Consider the following 22,058-nt stretch of genomic DNA (forward strand, 5'->3'; position numbering starts at 1 on the left):
AATTGTGCATTGCTTCAGTAGATCAATCTTCATGGTTCTGGACTAAAATCCAAAGGAAAAAACTTGCTTACGTGAATCACTTCCTATCCATTAAAATGTGTTAATCTTAAGCATTTTGTTAAAAGGGAAAGTTTCACAGAAAGTAAACCTCATTGTTTCATGATAATGGTTAACTATTTTTTTAAAAAAAATACAAGTAAAAGTAAGTATCAAATGTTTAGATGGTTTAGATTACAACCTTATGCCCATTTAACTGGCATTAATTCAATGGGACTTCTTCAGTGAACTTGATTCATTGTAATGTACATTTTGCATTGTACAGTACATTTTGATTGTTCTAATGAAACATCTGCAGGACCAATGGCTCTCCACCTCTGCTGAATGGGGAATGAGTTTATTTGGTTATCTTGTGGCAGGATGGGTGTAGATTTTCCTATTAACATTGCTGTTGAAAATTCATATGGCTATGAGAGTTGGAGTAAACAAACCAGTCTGGCTAATGCCAGTTTGCCTTTGCTTTCCAAACTGAAGCCAATAAAGGGTGTGACTGAGAATAATACATAGGAGTTATATCCATTAAGGTAATGATGCAATTCCTATCCTTATTTATCCTGGACAGAACAATCTGTGTTCCCAAGTCAGAAGATCAACACCATGGATGGGAATACAGTTCCTCAACAAGCAAAAGACAACCTGTCATTCATGGATAAAAGCCTTGGGCCACATTCGGTGAAGAAAATCCCTCTCTGTATTTCAAAGCTAAAGGTACATCCTTGCTTCTTTATCTGGAATAAATGGCTAGAACATGTGGATGATTCTTATGCAAGAATTTATTCAATAGGTCTTACGGTCAACACTGCCAGTCCTTCTCCTCCTCTACTTTCTCCTTGCCTTTCCTCTCTATCCACTCCTTTCTTCCTCTTTTTCCTCTTCATTTCCTTCATCTTCACTCTAGCACATGGCAGCTGGAACATTTCTTCTTTCAGGGGCTAGACAGACTGGCGGCCTGCAGCCTTCCCTTTCCTGGCTGGATCGGGGCCGTGGCAACCTCACACTGCAGCCCCGATCCAGCCTCTGGAGGGTGCAAAAAGGAACCGCAAAAAGCAGCTCCTTTTTGCGCCCTCCAGAGGGCACCATAGCTGCAGCACACACGGCTGTATCGTACCCCTTTGTGTTTTGATTTTTCTTAATTTTAATTTTTTAATAAATTTTATTATTCAAATAAGATATAACAAAAAATAGACAAATTACATATCACAGTATCAGAAAAAACAAAACAAAACAAAACCTACATACATACATACACAATAAAAAAACCACTTAATTAGAACTTGCTTCTTCCAAATACCCTTTCTTCTAACCAACTTCCTTCCTTCTTCTTCTATTTTCCTATTCTTCCTTCTTCTACCCTTCCTACCTTTCTACATCATCTTTTCCATTTTCTTCCATGATCTCCCACCTATTTCCACCAGTTTCTATCTTTTTCTTAAATACTACCCAACCAACTCTTACCCTCTACTACTTACTCTGCCATCCATTTACACACCATTCAAACTCCTCTCATTTTCTTTTTAAATCCTCTTCTTTACTCCTACCCTTAATTCTATCATCTACTTATGTTTCTACATAAAAAAGGAAAAAAAACATACAAAGAAAAAACAAAAAAATCTCACAAAAATACCATTCATTCAACTTTCTCACTTCCGATTTATTCTATCCTTTGTACTAAGATATGTCTTCCCCATAAGTTTCTATCCAATCTCTTTGCTACTACACTTCATTTCTATAAATTCTTTATTAGAACATTTTATATTACCTCTTGCAACCTTTTATATGTTCCTTTCTTATCTGTCTTTCTTACTACAACCTTAAAAGTCTTCTCCTGTTTCTATTTAAATATTTGAAGAGATGTCATATTGAGGAGGGAGCAAGCTTGTTTTCTGCTGCTCCAGAGAAAAGGACCTGGAGCAAAGGATGCAAGCTACAGGAAAAGAGATTCCACCCCAACATTAGGAAGAACTTCCTGACAGTAAGGGGACAGTGGAACACGCTCCCTCGGAGTGTAGTGGAACCTCCCTCCTTGGAAGTCTTTAAACAGAGGCTGGATGGCCATCTGTCGGGGATACTTTGATTTGGATTTCCTGCATGGCATGGGGTTGGACTGGATGGCCCTTGTGGTCTCTTCCAACTCTATGATTCTATTATTCTTTCCATATTTTATCCAGTAATTTCCAGTAGATTATTCCTATCTAATCTTTCCTACTATGGTGCCCCTTTGGTGCTGCATCATGTGGATGCAGCACTGGAGGTGCATCATGATGGTGCATGCTGTTTGCAGTGGCACTTGCCATCATGGCTCCCTGATGGCAGAGTTAGGGCCTGCATCATCAGGACACTGCGCCTTTCAAGTCAGTCTGGATAGCCCTTCAGTTCCCTAGTGACAGCTCCATATCTTACTCACATTCATGTTTTTGTTTACACCACAGATCTTTCTTGTATCACTGGCATTTTCCTATTTTGCCAAAGGTTTTTCGGGAAGCTACATGAAGAGTATGATGACTCAGATCGAAAGGAGATTTGAAATCTCATCATCTGTGACTGGTCTGATTGATGGAAGCTTTGAGATAGGTACACCTATTCCATTCCCTTTTGTAACCCAGGAAGTAATCTACCTCAGTTTTGGAATGGAATGGAAACCTTTTTGAAAGAGTTTCCTCACTGCTGCTTCACATTCTTTCTTGCATTGCAGGAAACCTATTTGTATTGGTGCTAGTGAGCTACCTTGGACCAAAGGTTCATCGTCCAAAGGTCATTGCTGTTGGGTGCTTCATCATGTCCATTGGAGCATTTCTGTCAGTGATACCTCATTTCATAATGGGTCGGTATGTACATAGGGTCTAGCCGTTGTTTCTTTGTCCCCAAATCTTTGTTATATAACATGTAACCTGATACCAGTAGCATTTAGTGGCAAAGACTATGCATAGAAATGAATAGCAGCCACTGATGTATATGGGAAATGCTGAGAAGTGGTCTCAAGGACACTAACTCAACACTGAACTCACTAAATTATCAAAGAATTTCCTACTGACTTGGTCAATACTGGGCCTCTGTGGGTCCAAATTTCTATGAATGTTTGTTTCACACCATTTCTGGGAGCAGCAATACAATGGAGCATTGTTCCAGATGGATATTGTTTCATCTTGATTACACACACACACACACACTAAGAATTAATAACAATTATCTTTATTGTCTTCCACCTTTCAACCTCACATCATTATTTTTGTTTTGAAGTTATAATTACAAAAGCATTGCCATTTCAACGGCCAATTCTTCTGCAAGTGTTTCAGCCTGCTCACCAGCATCTCCTCTTCACTATGCTACAGATGACATGGGAAAATCAGGAAATTCAGCTGCTCTTGGTAAGCAAAACTCCCTCCGGAAATTTGATGGTAGTAGAATTCAAAGACATACTTGTGTTAGTCTGGAAAATCAGTATGGAAAGAGATCTTGCAGCACCTTTAAGATTAACTGAAAGAAAGAAGTTGGGAGCATGAGCTTTTGTAGACTTGAGCCTACTTCATAGACTTTTTAGACTCAAGTCTATGAAAGCTCATGTTACTAACTTCTTTCTTTAGTTAGTCTCAAAGATGCTACAAATACCCTTTGCAAACAGAAACTTAACTTCACAGGCTCAGTGAACCATGTGCATTCACTTAGCATGGTTCTATTTTGTGCCTGTGCAATGAGCAGCCAGATTTAATTAGATTATCTAGATCTGTAATCTGTCCCGGCCTTTGGGTAGGTCACTTACTCACCTCTAAACCCTTGTTTTTGAAACAATAATTACTGGGATTTTCCAGTCTGACCAGTTCATTTGATCTCATGGCAGTCCTCTTATCTAGGTCACTAGAGGTATACTGCAGTTAATAAAGGTTCAAAACACACAGCAGAAATAATCCAGTTTGAGAATGCTTTAACTGCCCTAGCTTAATACTAGGGAATTCTGAGAAATGTAGTTTTGTGAGAGATTTAGCCTTCTCTATCAGAGAGCTTTGGTGTCATCCCAGGATTTCCTAGCACTGAGCATTTCTCACCCTGGCACTAGCTTTCCATGATGATGAGACTGTGTGCTCCAGGGAGGAAAGAGGCTATGCTGGTGGTAGCACTGGTGTAGGGTTTCCCACATCTGACACATGTTTGCTGCGGATCCAGAGCTAAATGTGCCAAACAACTACCGCATACCCTCTAACATTTTACAGATGAAAACCAGTACATATATGGTCCAGCAACATCAGAGTAGGGCCAAGATGGCCAAAGGAAGAACACACAAGCTAGGAGAGACTGTCCTATTGGGAAGGGCAAGTTTTGATTCTCTCTTTGAATCAGTTTGCAGTTTGCAGTTTGCTGAGGACAAAAGGGGAAGGGGAAGTGGAAGGAGGGGAGAGAAACTGGGACTTTTTCAAAGCAGCTGAAAAAGTGGGCTGGCAGAGAATTAATTAGAACTGACCCTGACAAACTGGGATAGTTGGAAGGTATATTACTAGGAGTGGAAGTTGTATGGGATATCATGGATACAAAATCTTTGAGACACAACAGCAGTGGCATCATAGCCAGCTCTGAAGGACCCAGGGCTGTACAGAAGGCGGCAATGATAAACCACTCCTGAAGCTTTTGAAAACCCAATGGTGAGGCAGTCCAAAATGTAGTCTCTGGAATTAACTGTGACTGGAGAAAAATAAACAGATACAGCTAAGAGGATATGTGCAGCAAGCTGTGCTCACCAGGGTCTTTTCTTCTTTTTCTTCTTTTACAGAATGTGAAAAAGGAGAAGGTTCTCATTTCTGGGTCTTTGTGCTGGCTGGTAATCTTCTACGTGGAATAGGCGAAGCACCTATTATGCCCTTGGGAATGTCTTACATTGATGATTTTGCCACAGAAGAAAACTCTGCTTTTTATATTGGTAAAATAAATGAAGTGACTCAGATCTAGTATTTCTCTTTTAGGTTCTTTCTTTGATATTATCCAGATTAGCTCATCCACATAACATCTTGACATTAACTTTCCTGCAATTCGTTGTGGACCTCCTAGAGCCTGGATGTGTCTTTATTGCTACACAATTTATAACACTTGTAATAAAGAATTATTAATAATAATAGTTTGAGAAAAATGAGGTAGCAACATCCTTCCCGGAAATTCCAATATATATGATAGCACTTAAGAAACTTAAATTATCATTGCTAACACCAGGATAATGAGCTTCTCATGATATCTGGCACCTCACACTGTTGTCAGCTAAGATGTACCTCAAATGTTGCTATAGCAAGATGTGGGGCTCTTTCACACTACATTGTTATGGTATTTAGATACCACTTTAACTGCAGCTTAGGCACAACTTCCAACCTCTTAGGATGCATGCATCATTTAAACAGCACACTTCCAAAGCAGCTTTATTTGGGCCTGTCTGTTTGGGCCCTTAGTCTCTTATGAATATGTAGTCCCACCCCATACAGTCCACAAAAAACAAACAAACAAACAAGCCCCAAACAAGACAAAAGAACAAAACAACAAACCCAGAATAGTTGACAAAGTCAGGCTACTTGAAGCACCTGACAGGTAAAATGCAAGAGATTTAGCAGGTAGATTACTTGAAAGATGCTGAAATCTGAGCAGTGTCATGACACAGTGATAGCACTCTGATTCCATTTCAGCTACCATGGCTCCATCCTATAGCATTTCAGAATTTCATAAGATGTTGCCATGCCAGTTAAAGTGGAATTAGATTGTGAAAGAGCCTCCAATATCTTTCTGAAGGGGATTCTTCAATGGGCAGGGAGGATGGCAGCCTCCACTGGAACCTTTGCATTTGGGGTGGGGGTGGAAGGGAGAAGAGTTGCCTGAAATCCTGTTTCAGAATAACACTGTGTTGCATTTCTTTTCTAAACCTAAGAAAACAGTAATAGCAGCTCTTACCCCAAGATTACCCAAAGACTTAAGACTGAAGTCCTATGCCCAAGGATGGGAATCTTTGGTCTCTTCAGCTATGAGTGCAACAGGGCTCTTATTCCAAGATTTCCCAAAGGTTTAAGATTGCAATCCTACACAGAAGGAAATCTTTGAACTTTCCAGTTATGTTGAACTTCAGCTCCCAGCACTCCCCATCATTGATTATACTGGTTTGGTCTGCTGGGATTTGAGTTCCAACAACATCTGGAGAGGTACATGATGCCTAACCCTGCTACACTTGTACACTTGTTTGGGTGAATGTCCCCTATAGACTTTACTTTTACACAGACTTGGATAGGATTGCATTGGAGCTTTTTGTTCAGGCTAGGAGAGGAGTTTGACTCCATGCAACTGCGTTGTCCAGCCAGGTTCCTGCAAAGGTGCATGCATCTCCAAAATGGGCACCAGATGATGTGTATTGTAACTCATAAAATTTCATGTTAAAGTAAATCCGTTACTCTGCAAGACTCCTCTTTTATTTCCTTCCCAACCTCTTTTTTTGTACTATCTCTTAGAAAATTGCCAGATCACTCTATATAACCTGGATCATTGCATATTCTCCAATTCTACCAAATGATAAATCTTCTTCCCAATTTCATGGAGATATTATTCTCTAAGGGGTGCCATGCTGATGTCAGTGCATCTTTTACAGGAACAGTAAGATCATGTGGGCTGTTTGGACCAACCTTTGGTTTCCTGCTTGGATCTTTTTGTGCCAACATGTGGGTAGACATTGGAATGGTAAATCCTGGTAAGGAACAAGTATATATAAATATGTTCAGTTGTATCTCCTTGTTGCTCCTATTGACCTCTGCTAAACCTCTTTTCTACTTCCTACTTAAAATGAGCTGATCGATGAGCTCCACAATGAGGCTGAAAAACAGTATTTATATATCAAGTTTATATTTATATATCAAATATATATCAAATATTTATATATTAGCACAGCACACCATTAAAAGCTCATCACAGTCAATTCCTAAAAGTGTGATGGAATAAGAAAGTTTTACTTGCTGGTAGAAGGAGACCAAGGAAGGAGGTATCCCAGCCTCACTAGTGGAGAGTTCCAAAGGTGACCTGTGAAAATTGGAAACTCAGGGCCAAGCCCTGAGATTGAGTAAGCCTCTTGTGTCACTCCTTATGAACCCTTTTCATAAGCCCACGAACCTTAAATATTATAAACCATTCTTATGGTGATGGATTGCTCTGACCCCAGGGCAGTGGTATCACTTGGGACAGCATCACTCAGTGCAGTAACTCATGGTGTCTCTCACACACACCCCATTGACCTTTTCTCATACCACATCATGCAGAATCCTTAGTAATGTTTTTTGTACTAATGTTATTCATAAATCCTAATTCCTGTATATCACTGAATGTAATGGCTGTGACATAAACTAGCAAAATTAAAATGATACCTTTAAATTACAGCATCATATACACCGCCCAAATGTATTTACATGTGGATATTAAGACATGATGTTTTAAAATAAAATTTAAAAAGAATATTTATTTTAAAAATTAATTATTTTTAATTAAAATTTAAAATTATTTAAAAAAAACCCAACCCTGGGGCCTCTCCTTTTTCTTCCCATTGAGCCTCACCCCACTCACTCCATCTCTACATTATCTTTAAGGAATGCAGGCAAATGCCACAGCCCATTTCTACCCAAATATTAATATAAAATATAATCCCCCCCCCGATGAATTATTTCTGAGCTTATACCTTGGATGTCCATTTAAGTCTCACTCTCTCTGTCACTCTCTATGTTTTGCCAATTATTACTTTTACTTTCTTTAAGTTTGTACTATATAAAGTTGTTAGATGTGTATAAAATGTTATGAAAGAGGGGAAAAAACTACTGACTATTTTGTGATATGATGGGATTTGCAATCCAACAACATCTGAATGGCACACACAGAGATGTAGCTGTGCAGGGCTAAAGTAGGGTTTTAAATAAGAATTCTGCCCTCCCCTCAAATTTTCATTCACTCTTCCAATTTCCAGAGAATGAAACGCTGAAAATTTCAAAATCTCATATTTGCTGCATTTTCATTGCCAGGGTAATTTTGCTTACACTTTTCTTTAGATGACTATATTGTATTTCTAAATTCCCAACCAACATTTTAAATTACTGAAATGCTATGTGTTGCTGCAAGATACACTTTCTCCATACCTATATGTGATTTGGGAATATATGCAGCCCTAATTAGTGTTACCATTTTGTAGCTGGGTAAGTGAAAAATTGTTGCATGGAATAAACAACCCAGTGATTTCCATGGGTGAGGTGGGATTGTAACCATATTCTTCACATCCCTACCTAATATTTTGTCAGTTGAAGCATTATAATGAGATGAAAAGTCAGCTTTGGAAGGAAGGAATAAAAGAAAGCATTTGGAAAATGCTTTTAATGATCTGAAAATGCAACATTGGTTCTTCTCTCCAGAAACTTTGACAATTAATTCCAAGGATATGCGTTGGGTTGGAGCCTGGTGGATTGGATTACTGATAGGAGGAGGAGTCAGCTTTGTAGCCTCCTTGCCTTTCTGGTTCCTGCCTTACTCTTTACCAAAAGAAGGACAGATCATTAAGAAGTCAAGTGATGTGTTCACAATCACCAAAGATGGCAAAACAGAACCAACAAAATCAAGACCACAAGTGAAGATCTCAGAGGCAGCAAAAGGTAACAACAGAACCTGTTTTGTTCTGCTTCTTTTTTACAAGTCAGTACTGAACTTTATATTATAAGAGAACCCAATGTATCAATTTCTGTCAAGTAATTGGTCCTCTTATCATGTACAGTCCCTTCCAACTGACCTGATTTGGTAGGTACAATCCCAGTTAATCCTCTGTCATTCCACTTTTTCAGTTGCTTTAACATGTCCCAGTTTCTCTCTACTTTCCCTTTCCCTTTATGTCCTCAGCTTACTTTCATTGCTGCAAACTGAATTCAAGGTGCACGGGGGAGATGAGAGGAGGAGGAAGAATCTTGGCCTTCCAAGTTGGCTTAGACAAAAGCAAACTACTGGGGCTTCTCCAGTTTTGTCTTTCCCCCCTCATTAATAATGTTTGTCATCTTAACCATACTCTGATGTTGCTTGGCTACATATGTCACATCTTTCCTCTTCGAAATGTTGGAGGATATGTAACTCAAGTCACCTTCTGGTTCCCTGGGTGGCGTCGTGGCCTGGGGTTCAGGCAGTGGTATCACTAGAATTGGTGTCACTTGGTGTGGGGCTGTAATAGCAGCAACAGACAGCCCTGCCCCCTTCCCTCCCTCTGCCTCACCCACTGGCCTGGCCAGCCCAGAAATACCTGGGTGGCTGGAAAGGTGGACAGGTGTGCAGGTGAGCCAGCATAAGGACCTGGGCAGCTGGACATATAGGTATGTGAGGCAGCTGATAGCCCCATCCCTGCCTTCCTTCTGCCTGGTCCACCCAGCCAGCCAGCTGTGGAAAGACCAGGGTGACTGGACAGGTAGGCAGGTAGGCAGGTGGACAGGTGGGCAGGTGAACCAGCAAATAGCCCTGGCTTCTGTCCCTCTTTCTACCTCTCTTTTCATGGAAAGACCTGGGCAACTGGACAGGCGGGTGGGTGAGGTAGCAGACAGCTCTGCCCTCCCAGGGAGGAAGGGAGAGTGAGGCTACTCTTTGCAACGGGGGCATCTGTCACACCTTTGCAGACACACTCTGGATGAAGATGGTGGGGTAGCAGGGGGGTAAGGCAGACACTGAGTGACAGCCCCACCAGGTGTTCACCCCCCTCTTGGCTTTCATCTGGTATGGTCCTCAGCCTCTGTTGATACCCTTGATGTCAGGCTTCCTTTCCAGTTGCTGACTTATTTATAGAATGATAGATTTATTACAACCACAGAATCGGTAAACTGTAGTTAGAAAGAATTTGCAAATATCATCCAGTCCAACTGCTTGCCAGTGCAAGATGTCCACAGCTAAAGCAACCCTGTTGGATGGCCACCTGTGCTGGTGCCGATATAGTGGGACCTTCTTGTTTGTATCTGGCTGTAGAATTTGATCATGCTGTTAAAACTGAACACTCGATGGTGGATTTTAAGTCAATATAAGACTTGTTGAATAGAACTGTTTTCCATGTAATCCTTCCCTCCCCCAATAATTCTCTTCCTCATTCTTAATTAGAATCTCAGAGTTGTCAGTGTGACCAAAAATGTAAATTACAACAAAGTAAATTGGTTCCTGTGCTAAGCAGAATCAATACTTAATCTTGTTTCCAAGAATGGATTTTTTTAAAAAAAACACCCCTCTGTTCTGCTAATGTGTCTGCTTCTGCTTTATCATAAGAGAATGAAATATCTTTTCCATTCCAGAGTTTTTCCCTGCTTTGAAGAAGCTACTTGGGAACTCCATCTTCCTGGTCTTTTTGCTCCTCAATATCTTGCAGTTCAATTCTCTGATTGGCATGATAACATATGAGCCAAAGTTTATGGAACAGCAATTTAACATTTCTATTTCAAGGGCCATTTTTTTAATTGGTATGTGAACATCTTTTTTTTCATTAGTTTTCTGATGTGTTGGCTTGTGCCAATTGAGCTAGGCCATTGCTGAAGGATTACTTATTTGTTCAGTGGATTACATTAGACATCCCAGTGAGTATGATCAACTGGCAGAGCCAAGCTATAGAAAACTGGCAAAATGGGAACTGGACCTAGAAACTAAGCCATATATGAGAGCAGAATAATAAGTTCAGTTGTAAGGCAAAGTGGTAGATTGACCAAGAAGTTCCTGGCTTCCTAAAAAGACCCAAGCTAAAACAGGAAGCCTTTATAGTCCTTCCTGAGACTCTTTAATGCTACATAATTATAGCACTTTAGGCTGCTTCCACACTGGAGAAATAACCTGGTTTGGCATCACTTTAACTTCCCTGGCCCAAGGCTATGTAATTCTGGGAGTTGAAGTCTGGACAATGCCCTAGAGCCCAACACCTTGTATAACTCATTTTCAGACAAGACTAAGGCTGCTGCCACACTGCAGAAATCAAGCAGTTTAATACCACATTAACTGCCATGATTCAATGCTATGAAATCCTGGATTTGTAGTTTTGTGAGATATTTAGCCTACCCTGTCAGAGAGTTCTGGCGACCCCTCCCCCAACTATAAATCCCAGAAATCCATAGCATTGAACCATGGAAGTTAAAGTGGTGTCAAATTACTTTATTTCTACAGTGTGGATGCAGTCTAAACCCAAAGGTGATTCACTGTCTCATTGAAATCAAAGCCACCAGCTCATACTGGATAAGTGTGAGGTAAACAAGATGCTCAGACAGCTTTGAAAGAAAATTAGGCAGAGAGTTTATGGAGAAAAGGTCTCTTGATGGTTCGATGAATATTGCTTAGCTAAATGGAGCTTCCACATTCAGTTGGAATACACCTGAAAATATCAGACAAGGGAGACAAGGGCCTAAGATGGAAGGATTTAGGCTCTAGTGACTAGTAAGGGGAGAAAATAGCCTTGCACAGAAAGATTAAAGCCTGCAGGTCCTTTGCATGGGAGCTGAGTGGACATTTTAGAAAAAGGAACTGGTTTCAAAGGTTGTCAGGCAAAGCAAAGCTCCTGGATAATTCTAAACTCATTTTCCTCTTAATACCTGTCAGCTGATTTTGCTCAGGCTAAGTGGGGATTTATTCAAACAGGAACAATTTTTGTGCACTGCAAGCTACTGCTTTTAAAATTAGCCGAAAGGCAGGTCCTTAAAATCAGCTTTGAGAATAAAGAGGGGGAGGAATGACTCCTGGCAATTGATGAGCAAAAAGCATTTTGAACATGCTCAGAGAAACATTGTTTTTCAACAGAGTTTCTTTGGTTTTAAACACAAATAAGGAAAAGGGGAGCAGCAGTCCCACATCACAAACAGTGTGCTTTATATTTGCATGTGTGCATTAAAAACTGGTGTGGTGAAAACAGGCAGCAAAATGCCAGTTTCATAACATTCTATTACACCAGTCATAACTGCAACATAATGCCAACTTTGTCATGTCATTTAGAAAAATAGGAGAGAGACAGTAAGGCATCAGAGGAAAAAGACAGAGAGAGGAGGAACAGCAAAAAGGAGATGAGAAAAAGAGATGGTGCACCCAACACTGGCCTATGGTCCCAGACCGATTGTGACCACAGGAAGGTGGTCCTTAACAGAAGAAGCATTTCCTACACTTGGTGTTCCCCTGCAGAAGTGTAGCCAGTCTGCATCATTGATACCATTTTGCAATGGCTCCATCCTATAGAACATAGGAATTTATAGTTTTGGTGGTAGGGCACATAGATTTTTTTTTTCAATTCCTCTACATGAAAATGTGAGTACTCTCTGGCTGAGAATTCTAATTTTCATTTGAAATTCATAATACTAGAAATTGAATGATCCCATAGGATGGAACCATGGCAGCTGAGGTGGTATCGAAGCATTTTAATTATATTATATTATTATTATATTATATTAATTATAAAATTGTTTTGAAACAAAGACCGGAATCCTGTCCAACTAGACTAGATCCTGTGAATCAATGGGTTTTAATTATTTGTTGCCTTCTATAGGGTTTAACCCTGAATTCATGAATTGATACAGTGGTCTGTTTTAGTTGCGACTAAGCAAAAGGGAGCAGGCTGGGATTTGCCTTTTGAGTTTCAGTGTGCATCAGAATAAGTTGATGCCCCATTTCTTTTGCAGGTGTGATACTTTTACCTGTTACCACTGTGGGAATGTTCCTGGGAGGTTTCCTCATCAAGAAGTTGAAGTTACATGCCACAGCAATGGCAAAGTTTGCCTGCATCACCTTTCTGGCATCCTATCTACTAAACCTCTTTTACTTTGCATCTAATTGCCAGGTGCTTCAAGTGGCCGGCCTGACTGTCAACTATTCTGGGTTTGTTGTCTTGGTTTTTGTCTGGGCTGGAAGAGGTGGAACTCCATATTGCTAAGAGACTTAAATACATTCTGATGTTCATAGCTTAGGAAAGTTACTTTTGAGGTTGCAATAGTGCTAGATGGTAGTAATGGCAGTGATGTGTTGAATCTTCTCCAGGGTTTAGCTCAGGTGTATCAAGAGCTATCCAAGGTGCTGAATTTTGATCTGTTTTACACTAGCCCAGTGTTTCCCAACCTTTAGTCCTCCAGGTAGTTTGGACTTCATTTCACAGAAGTCCTGGCCAGTTTGACCAACAGTCAAGAATTCTGGAAACTGAAGTTCAAACTATCTGGAGGACCAACAATTGGAAACCACTGCACAAGACAATTATAGCTCTCTCCAGTGACAGTTCCTTTAAAATAATATAAAACTTGAAGTGGATGCACCACCCACTGACATGGGAGCAAATAACCACCATAGGAATACAACATCCAGAATATCCCAGCCAGCATGGCAGTGGGCTGCTTGGAGTTTCACTCCATTATTTTAAAAAGAAATCTCTGACACACAAGATTACTGCACTACACTCTTATAGTGCTACTATTCCTTTTTAACTGTTCTGGCTGCTTCCTGTTGCATGCTGGGATTTTCAGTTTAAGGAGGGACATTTAGAATTCTCAGCCAGAGAGCTCTTATGCCTCACTGAACTACAAGCTCAGAATGCAACAGGAGGCAGTAAAATTATTATAGCACTATAAGAGTGTTGTGCAGTAATGTGGTTAATCTGTTTTAGTTAGAGCCTTATCACATGAGAAAAGAAAGCCAAAATGGATCTGGAGAGTAGTGTTTTTTTCTTTGCTTCTTTGCATGCCATCATAGCACTTCCATTCTCTTCCTGAGAGAGGCAACCATAAAAGTGTGCCTATTGTCATACTGGGAAAAAAATCCATTCAACAGAAGGCATGCTTTTATGACCGCCTCCCTTGGAAAGAGAACAGCATGTGGAGAGATACGTAGAAAGCCACAACTCTCCTGCTGCATTTCAGCTTTCTTTTCACATTCGCTAAGGCTCTTAGTCTTAGGATGCATCTACACTGTAGAAATAATGCAGTTTGACACTACTTCAACTGCCATGGCTCCACCCTACAGAAGCCTGGGATTTGTAGTCTTGTGAGGCACCAACATTATTTGGCAGAGCTTGTAGAATAACAAATCCCATAATTCCATGGGGTGGAGTCTCAAATGATATGATTTCTACAGTCTAGGTACAGCCTATGTCAAGAGTGTGGTTAATCCACAGTTGATTTTAGTCTAGGAGCTATCCAAGATTCTGAATCTTAACTTCAAATTAATTTCTTCACCAGAGATAGCTGTTTTACAATCTATCATTAAAAACCTGAGAATAAATTTACCAGATCCCTAACACAGAAGCCCTGAACTGCCCTGCTAAGAAAATTTTGTCCCATTAGAAGTCAAACATTAGTGCAGTGTTGGATTTTGGTTTTTGGTTTCATCTATAAATTTTTTTATCAGTGTTGTTACTTTATTTTTAAGGTAAAGCATTCATTCTATAACATATGGGCAGGGGAAATAAAAGGGAAATTCAGCCAACTGTAAACGTTTGGGTTCCCTGACCCAAATATTCTCTGTTGGACATGAAGTGGCTATGGACTAGTCCCTATCAATCTAATTTTTACAGCCCAGCCAACCTTACAGTCTTGTTGTGAGAATAACATAGGGCTTTAGACATTTCATCCAGAGCTCCATGGATGAATTCATTAAATTTATTATAACTATATATAAAGTGGCTTGACTGTTGGACTAGGAGTCTGGTAGACTCAAATCCCTGCTTGGCCACAGGTCACATACTCTCAATCTCAGAGGAAGGCAATGGTAAACCCCCTCTGAGGAAATCTTGCCAGTAAAACCCTATGAGAGGTTTACCTTAAGGTTGCCATAAAGTGAAAATGACTTGAAGGCATAGCACAACAACAAAATAAAATGGTGCAATGTAAACTGTTCTTGTTTAGAATTCCAGGCAGCCAAGTGCTTTTCTGGGATATTCCATCTGACCCCTACTTGTATGACTGTTTTAAATTGCTCCCCAGTTAGCATTACATGCCCATCAAAATCTCAATCCTTTTATTCGTTTCAACTGAAAGAGACCCAATGAATTGATGGAACTAGCTTAAATATTGATATACCTATCCTTTGGAGCCAATGCATCCTACTAGTAGGATCTATGTCTAAGCTTGCATCTGTATGGCAGAAATAATCTGGTTTGACACCACTTTAACTGCCATGGCTCAATGCTATGAAATTCTGGGAAGTGTAGTTTGTTGTGGCACCAGAGCTCCACTGGTGAGTGGGGTGAGGCAAAATGAGGGTGTTCCCTCCAAAGAAGAATCCCCTATATATTTTGTTTTTGTTTTTATTTGCTGTCATTCTCCCAGAGTGGGACCCAAGGTGGCTCACAGAAGGAAATCAATTAAAATCTATGCATGCAATCTTAAAAACAATTAAAAGCATCCCAATGAAACTTTTTCATTCTGTTTCTTCAAACTTCCACCACAACATTACACTTCAGTGGACCATTTAGAAATGTAATTTAGGTGTCCAAAGAAAAGGGGCAGGAATGTGAAAAACCAAAGGAATGTGAACACTACAAATATAAGTTGTGAACAATTATGAGTTTCTCACTTTCTGGAAAGCTAGAAAATTGGAGACTGAAGGAAAATTCCACTTTGGCATAAAGAATTTTTATTGGGGGAAATGTCTTCATTTTGTCCCCACCCCATAGCTACACCCTGGATAATAGCTCTCATAAATTGACTTACCATAGTTATTAACAGAATATAGGTTTTCTAAGAGCCATTGCTTCCTTTGATTTCTGAAGACCTGTTTTCTTTTCCTTTTAGTGTTGAAGAGCCATCTTTTGCTCAGGTAAAATCACTGCCTGCCTGCAATGCAGACTGCAGCTGTGAAGATAATCACTGGGATCCTGTCTGTGGAAGCAATGGTATTACATACATGAGCGCATGTTTAGCTGGCTGCAGAGCTTCAGAAGGAAGTGGGAAAGATATGGTAAATGTATAGGGCTGCCATAATTGTCCACTTTTACCAGGGACAAAATGTAGGACAAGTTCAAGACCAAACTGTAGGGCAACTGCAGGACAAAACTCAGCTCAAAATGTAGGACATTTAAGGTCCACCATTTTTCTTCAATGTCCTACATTTTGGGCTGAGTTTTGTCCTGCAGTTGTCCTACAGTTTGGTCTTGAATTTGTTCCACATTTTGTCCCTGGTAAAAGTGGACAATTATGGCAACCCTATAAATGTAGAGCTGTAGTTTAATACATTTATATCTTACAATGGGGAGAACCAGTGTGGTGTAATGGTTTGAACGTTAGACTACGACTCTAGAAACCGCAGTTCAAATCCCTGTTTGGCCATGAAAATCCACTAGGTGATCTTGGGCAAATTGCACTCTCTCAGCCTTAGAGAAAGGCAATAGCAAACCTCCTCTGAACAAAACTCGAAAAGAAAGCCCCATGAAAGTTTCATTTTAGGGTCACCATGAATCATAAATGACTTGAAGGTCTAGAACCTCTCCTCTTCCCTGGAAAAAATTGAACTGTGCACTTTGATCTCAGTTTGCAGCAATGAAAAGAAACTGAGGATAAAGGGGAAAGTGGGAGAAGGAGAGAGAAAATAGGACATTTTAAAAGCAGTTGAAAAAGTGGGATGACAGATGATTAACTGTCCCTGCCAATATAGGACAGTTGGAGGTAATGAAACATCATAGTTGAAATGGTTACATTTTAAAAAAAATAGCTGTAGAACCCTATCACATTAACTGCACATGGTACTATGATTTCACTTTGATTTCACTGCTGTGCCAACATTTTATGCAGTCCTGAGGTTTGTCATTTGGTGAAGCACTAGAGCTTTTTGACTGAGAATTCTAAGTACCTCTCCCTAAACTGCAAATCCCAAGATTCCACATTATATTTCCAGGCCAGTTTAAGTAGAAAGATGGTGCCATAATTGAGTCCGGAAGCACCCTGGGAATACCCACAGTATCGCCTTCAACACACCCACTTGCATCTGGTTTGGAAATTAAGCACGGCCAAACCTGGTTATTACTTGCATGGGAGATCAACGGATAATACTAGGTATCTCTAGATAGAGGTAGGAAAGACTTGTGCCTAAAACCTTGGAAAGCTGTCAGAGCTGTCCATGCTCAGTGAAGTGGGCCATTGGACTAACTTAGTAGAAAGACTCTTCTTATGAAACAATCCAGTTCCTATCTGGTTTCCTATACTAGTTTCAATCCCCAATCCCCTCCATAGTTTTTGTTTCTCTTCTAAAAGTTGCTGTTTATAGTGAACAGCAATTAGGAATGCAAAGTCACAAGTTAATTGAATTAGGAAAGGGAGTTTTCTAGGCAAGTAAACTTGGTAATCATTCACATCTTCTTCTTTCTTACAGGTATTCCACAACTGCAGTTGTGTGGGAGAATCAGGATTCAGTAATCTCTCTGCAGTTTTGGGCCAATGCTCAAGAGATTCTTGCACTAAAAACCTGCCTTATTTTCTACTTTTGCTGTCTGTATTATCATTTGTTTTAGCCCTGGGAGGAACACCATTGTACATGCTCATATTCAGGTGAATGCATTTTAATTCCCTATCCAGGTCAACTTCTCTATAATTGGGGGAAAATAAGATCTGAAAGCATATTCAGTTACTTGTCAATATTTTAGTGCATTTCAGTGGTTATCCAATAGAAAAAGAAATTTCTACTATCAAATGAATTTAATTTTGCTGCCATGATTTGTGGTGTGTTGCTAAAAATCTAAATTTTGGGGGCTGAAATTCTGATAAAGTATATCTATTTGTCTTATAGAAATTGATTAGTAATAATCCATTTTAAAACAACAATCAATTTGCATGACATTTCAGTGTCAATTCCCAAACATTCAGATCCAAAGTGAGAGGCAGTTAATTGATTTTTTCCCCAGTGAGACAAATATAAGTATGGCCAGAAGCTTCTAACATAGTGCACATTATATAATGTTACATACCACTTTATCACACTGGGACAACTGGGAGGGAATTGGAGATTTAGACAGCGATTATCCCAGACAAACCGTGAGTTCGCAATTAACATTTTCACACACATCGCTCTTAAAGAGGCAATAAAGAGACAAGAAAGAGACAACAAACAGCAACAAATCATTGTTGGGATTTCCCCATTAATGATTTTGTTGCTGTTTATTTCTTCTTTATTACCTCTTTAAGAACAACGTCGTCTGAAAATCTTAATTGTGAATTCATGTTTTGCCTGGGATAATTGCTGTTTAAACCCCTGATTTTTCCCAGTTTCCCCTGTGTGATAAAGTCCGTATACTTAGCTATGTAGCAGAGGTGCTAAGAAATTCTGTTAGTGTATTGTGAAGATGTGTATTATTATTATTATTATTATTATTATTATTATTATTATTATTTATTTATATACTGCCAGTGGTGTACATTCTACAAAATACATATAAAACAATAGATAGTAATACAAGATAGAATTAGATAAAATAAGGAGGCAACACCAATGTGCATTGACACTCCTTAACTTGTGTCCCACTGTGCATCAGACTCAATGAGGGTTTGTCCCATTGTACATTGGACTCAATGAGCATATACTCCCCATGTAGTAATGTACCCATATTGGAAATGGAAGTTACAGAACTGCCTAGTTGTAATTTCTGCAGATGTAAATCCACCTACAAAGACTGAAGCCCTCAACCATGTATACATTTTGCATAAAAGAAGTCTCCAATTACAGCACTGTCTGCACATTAAAAAATATCAAACATTCCCCAGCTGGTATCCCATTGTGCATTACTCCAGCCCATGTGGTTATATTCAGCTGGGTTCCTGAATGTTTGTAGTTCAGGATGATTTGAGCTTTACAACTAGCCAGTGCATTTTGCAGTTTTTAGCTTAGAGGCAGTGACAATGCTTCATTTATTCTCATGTTTTTGGGTTTCTCCTGCTCCCTTTGGGAAACCACATTTACCTTTTTCATATCAAATCAACTGTTAAAGTTCTTCCTTCTGTTTTTCAGAACAGTGTCGCCAGAATTAAAATCTTTTGCTGTTGGTATTGAAACTTTGTGTGGGAGGATATTTGGTAAATGTTTCCTATATTCCATTTGGTTTGCTTTTTAAATGAGTACAGTACAAACATGTCTCCTATGTCTCACAAATATATTTAAATGGGTACAGTACATACAGTATGTCTTCAGATATAGTTGGGCTGCAATTCCTAGCACTGTCTACCCTTTCTTGGGCAAGATATAAGTTGTAGACCAACACCTAGAGTACTGCAGTTTTCCTACCCCTATTTTAAAAGGAACTGGCTGTGGATGGCTGTGACTGGCCAGCAGTTGTGATGTCCGTTGTCTATGCTTTCTATGCTCCAATCTCTGCAGCAATTTTGTAGTTTTACAGGCAACTGTTTTTGTTTGTCACTGAGATTTGGTTTCTTCCAGTGGGCAAGTTTAAGTCAAGGTAAACCATATACAATTGGATGAAATCAATTAGGTTCAAAGGAAACCCCATGTTTCAGTTGGTGTGGGAATGAGACCACAATTGGGACCAGTCAGACCTCCATGGAGAGGTTTGTTCTACTGCTGAGGTGCCCCAGGAGACAATGCTTTTTCCCACATCCTCCTACAGTTTCTCTGGAGGATGTGGGAGAAGGCCTTATGGATGAGGGGGATTGGAGGAAAAAGTCTATGATGTTGTTTGAGTAGAAAAACACATTGAAAAGCCTAATAGTGAGATCAGTTCAGATCCTTACTTCACTTCTGGATCTTCTTTACAGGGGGACTTCCTGCACCAATTTACTATGGTGCATTGATTGATCTAACTTGCTTGAAATGGAGTGTGAAAACCTGTGGAGGTCCAGGGTCCTGCAGGTTGTATGATACTCAAGCTTTTAGGTGAGTCTCTATACAGAAATGTTATTATAATCTGGACTGTGTTCTGTGTAATGGCCTTGCTTTTGAGTTGGTGCTGGGTTCATTTACTCTTTCCTCCACATGGTGAGTAGATCATAACAGTATTTACAATCACATGGGTTGTCACTGTCATCTTCAAAATATTTTGTTTACAGGCTGAACAGGCATGGGGGGGAAACAGACTCAAGAACATTGACAGGTCATGCTAGACTCAAAGGAACATCCACTCACAGCCTGGAAAAGTTATTTTTTGAAATACTCTTCCCGGAATCCCATAGCCAGCATGGCAAGAGGCCAAATTGTCTAGGAGATTCTTGGAGCGGCAGACTAAAAGAGTAACTTTTCTGAACTCATGTTCACTTTGACTTCTTAATTCTAACAACCCCCTCCCCCGAATAATACCAACTCAGTTTATTTTTCATTTTTAGTTGTCTTCTCTGTCCAGATAGCAATGACAAAGCATTTGATGTGCCTGCAATAATAATAATAATAATAATGATATTGGAAAAGTTACTTTGGGGTACTGCAGTTCCCAATGGGCATGTTGGCTAGGAGATTCTGCGAGTTATACTATGCCATTAGTGTCTTGCTTTCGTACTTCAACAGAATGCAGAGTGACAAAACTGCAATAGCCAAAGAAACAAACAGTATCCAATAAGAAACAGTCTGGGGTCAGGAGCTGTAAATCAAAGCAGAGTCCATGTAGGAGTAGCAAGATATTTTGTGCTGCATCCACGCTGCAGAAATAATCTGGTTTGACACCACTTTAACTACCATTGGCCAATGCCATGGAATTCTGGGAATTGTAGTTTGTTGTAGCACCAAAACAGAGTCAGAATTCCCAGAATTCCATAGCATTGAGCCATGGCAGTTAAAGTGGTATCAAACTGGATTATTTCTGCAGTGTGGCTGCAGTGCAAGATATCTTGCTACTCCTACATGGATTTTTCTTTGATTTACAGCTCCGGGCCTCTGGACTCTGAGACAAGAAACAGTTGAGGGTCACAAATCACAGGACCATATTTCACAGTAGCTACAGACTGAAAGAGTCTTATAAAGCCCACCAACTCAGCCCCACCCAACTTGTGGACCATATTTCAAAAGGGTGTTTCCCAGCTGTGTGTGCACAGCCTTTCACTTCACCTGTATAGGAAGACTGGGTTTGTGCCAAATGCAGAAGCCTTCACCTTTTCCAAGGACATGGAACTATCTCTCTTATTGTCTCTTCCTCTGGAGAACTCAGGTGGCTATCAGATTGAGCTGGAGGAGGGCACATATGTGGCAGTCTGTTCTTGTCATCTGAAGCTGAACTCTTGAGAAGGACATGACAATTAATGACATGCAGGCAGTGGTGTCACTAGCTAAGATGTCACTCATTGTGGGGGGTATGATCTGGGAAGGGTGCACATTTGCCCCTCCTGCTCTCTATCATTGGACTTACTCCACTGGGAAAAAGCTCAGTAATGAAGAAGCCGGGAAAGGTGCACATTCTCCCTTCTTGCACCAAAGAGGGAGGAGGGCCCAGCTGGGTTTCACCCCTCCTCTGTGGTGTCATCCAGTGCAGTCCATCACCACAAACACCTGCTCCCTTCAGTGATGCCGCTGCACGCAGGCATGCATTGTGAGGTCAAATTTTTGGACCTATTTATGTGAAGTCAAACTGTTGGACAATGGAGAATGGATGTATCCAGTTGTAGATGCACAATAATGCACCTTGAATATTGTGTTGATGCACATTATCATTGCACATTGCACATTGCACAACAAGGTGATGGATATGCATGTTCACTGTTTCTGATATGTTGCTCTACGTTCATATTCAGTGAATGAATTGTATAGTGCTTGTCTAACATAACTATTCAGGTTTGGGCTACACTGAAATGATACAGGATCTCAGTCTTAAAAAGTAACTTTTCCAAGCTCTGACCCTGACTATGTTCACAGTTGTAGTGACTAAACTAAATTTCTTTTAACAGAGCACTTAATCATGATAATGGATGAGAACATACTGAGAATAATTTAGTCCTTGCTGAACACACTAAAGGTGGCTCGTTAGGGCTAGGATTTATGCAGATTATTATGGATTATTTTTTGTTTGAATACATACATAGCAGCATTGAGGTTTTTCATGGTTTCTGGGCAGTAGAATCTACCTAGCAATT

General features: G+C 40.0%; 1 protein-coding gene across 4 annotated transcripts in view; it reads left to right on the top strand.

The window, feature by feature from the left end:
* LOC149311671 (solute carrier organic anion transporter family member 1C1-like) overlaps nucleotides 1-22,058 on the top strand; it is a 46,763-nt gene that overhangs the window by 18,188 nt on the left and 6,517 nt on the right. For all 4 annotated transcript variants that reach the window (XM_089527638.1, XM_089527637.1, XM_089527636.1 and 1 more), the window contains exons 2-14: nucleotides 620-765; nucleotides 2,487-2,628; nucleotides 2,750-2,882; nucleotides 3,295-3,422; nucleotides 4,817-4,963; nucleotides 6,659-6,757; nucleotides 8,454-8,690; nucleotides 10,350-10,514; nucleotides 12,702-12,897; nucleotides 15,798-15,963; nucleotides 17,371-17,546; nucleotides 19,000-19,064; nucleotides 19,761-19,878. In XM_089527638.1, the coding sequence (XP_089383764.1) occupies nucleotides 655-765; nucleotides 2,487-2,628; nucleotides 2,750-2,882; nucleotides 3,295-3,422; nucleotides 4,817-4,963; nucleotides 6,659-6,757; nucleotides 8,454-8,690; nucleotides 10,350-10,514; nucleotides 12,702-12,897; nucleotides 15,798-15,963; nucleotides 17,371-17,546; nucleotides 19,000-19,064; nucleotides 19,761-19,878 (1,883 nt within the window). In that variant the 5' untranslated portion in view covers nucleotides 620-654. The remainder of the gene's footprint in view (nucleotides 1-619; nucleotides 766-2,486; nucleotides 2,629-2,749; nucleotides 2,883-3,294; nucleotides 3,423-4,816; nucleotides 4,964-6,658; nucleotides 6,758-8,453; nucleotides 8,691-10,349; nucleotides 10,515-12,701; nucleotides 12,898-15,797; nucleotides 15,964-17,370; nucleotides 17,547-18,999; nucleotides 19,065-19,760; nucleotides 19,879-22,058) is intronic.

This window comes from Sceloporus occidentalis, unplaced genomic scaffold (genome assembly GCF_023333645.1).
Source record: "Sceloporus occidentalis isolate IW3139 unplaced genomic scaffold, rSceOcc1.0.p SCAF_5, whole genome shotgun sequence".
Classification (NCBI taxonomy): Eukaryota; Metazoa; Chordata; class Lepidosauria; order Squamata; family Phrynosomatidae; genus Sceloporus; species Sceloporus occidentalis.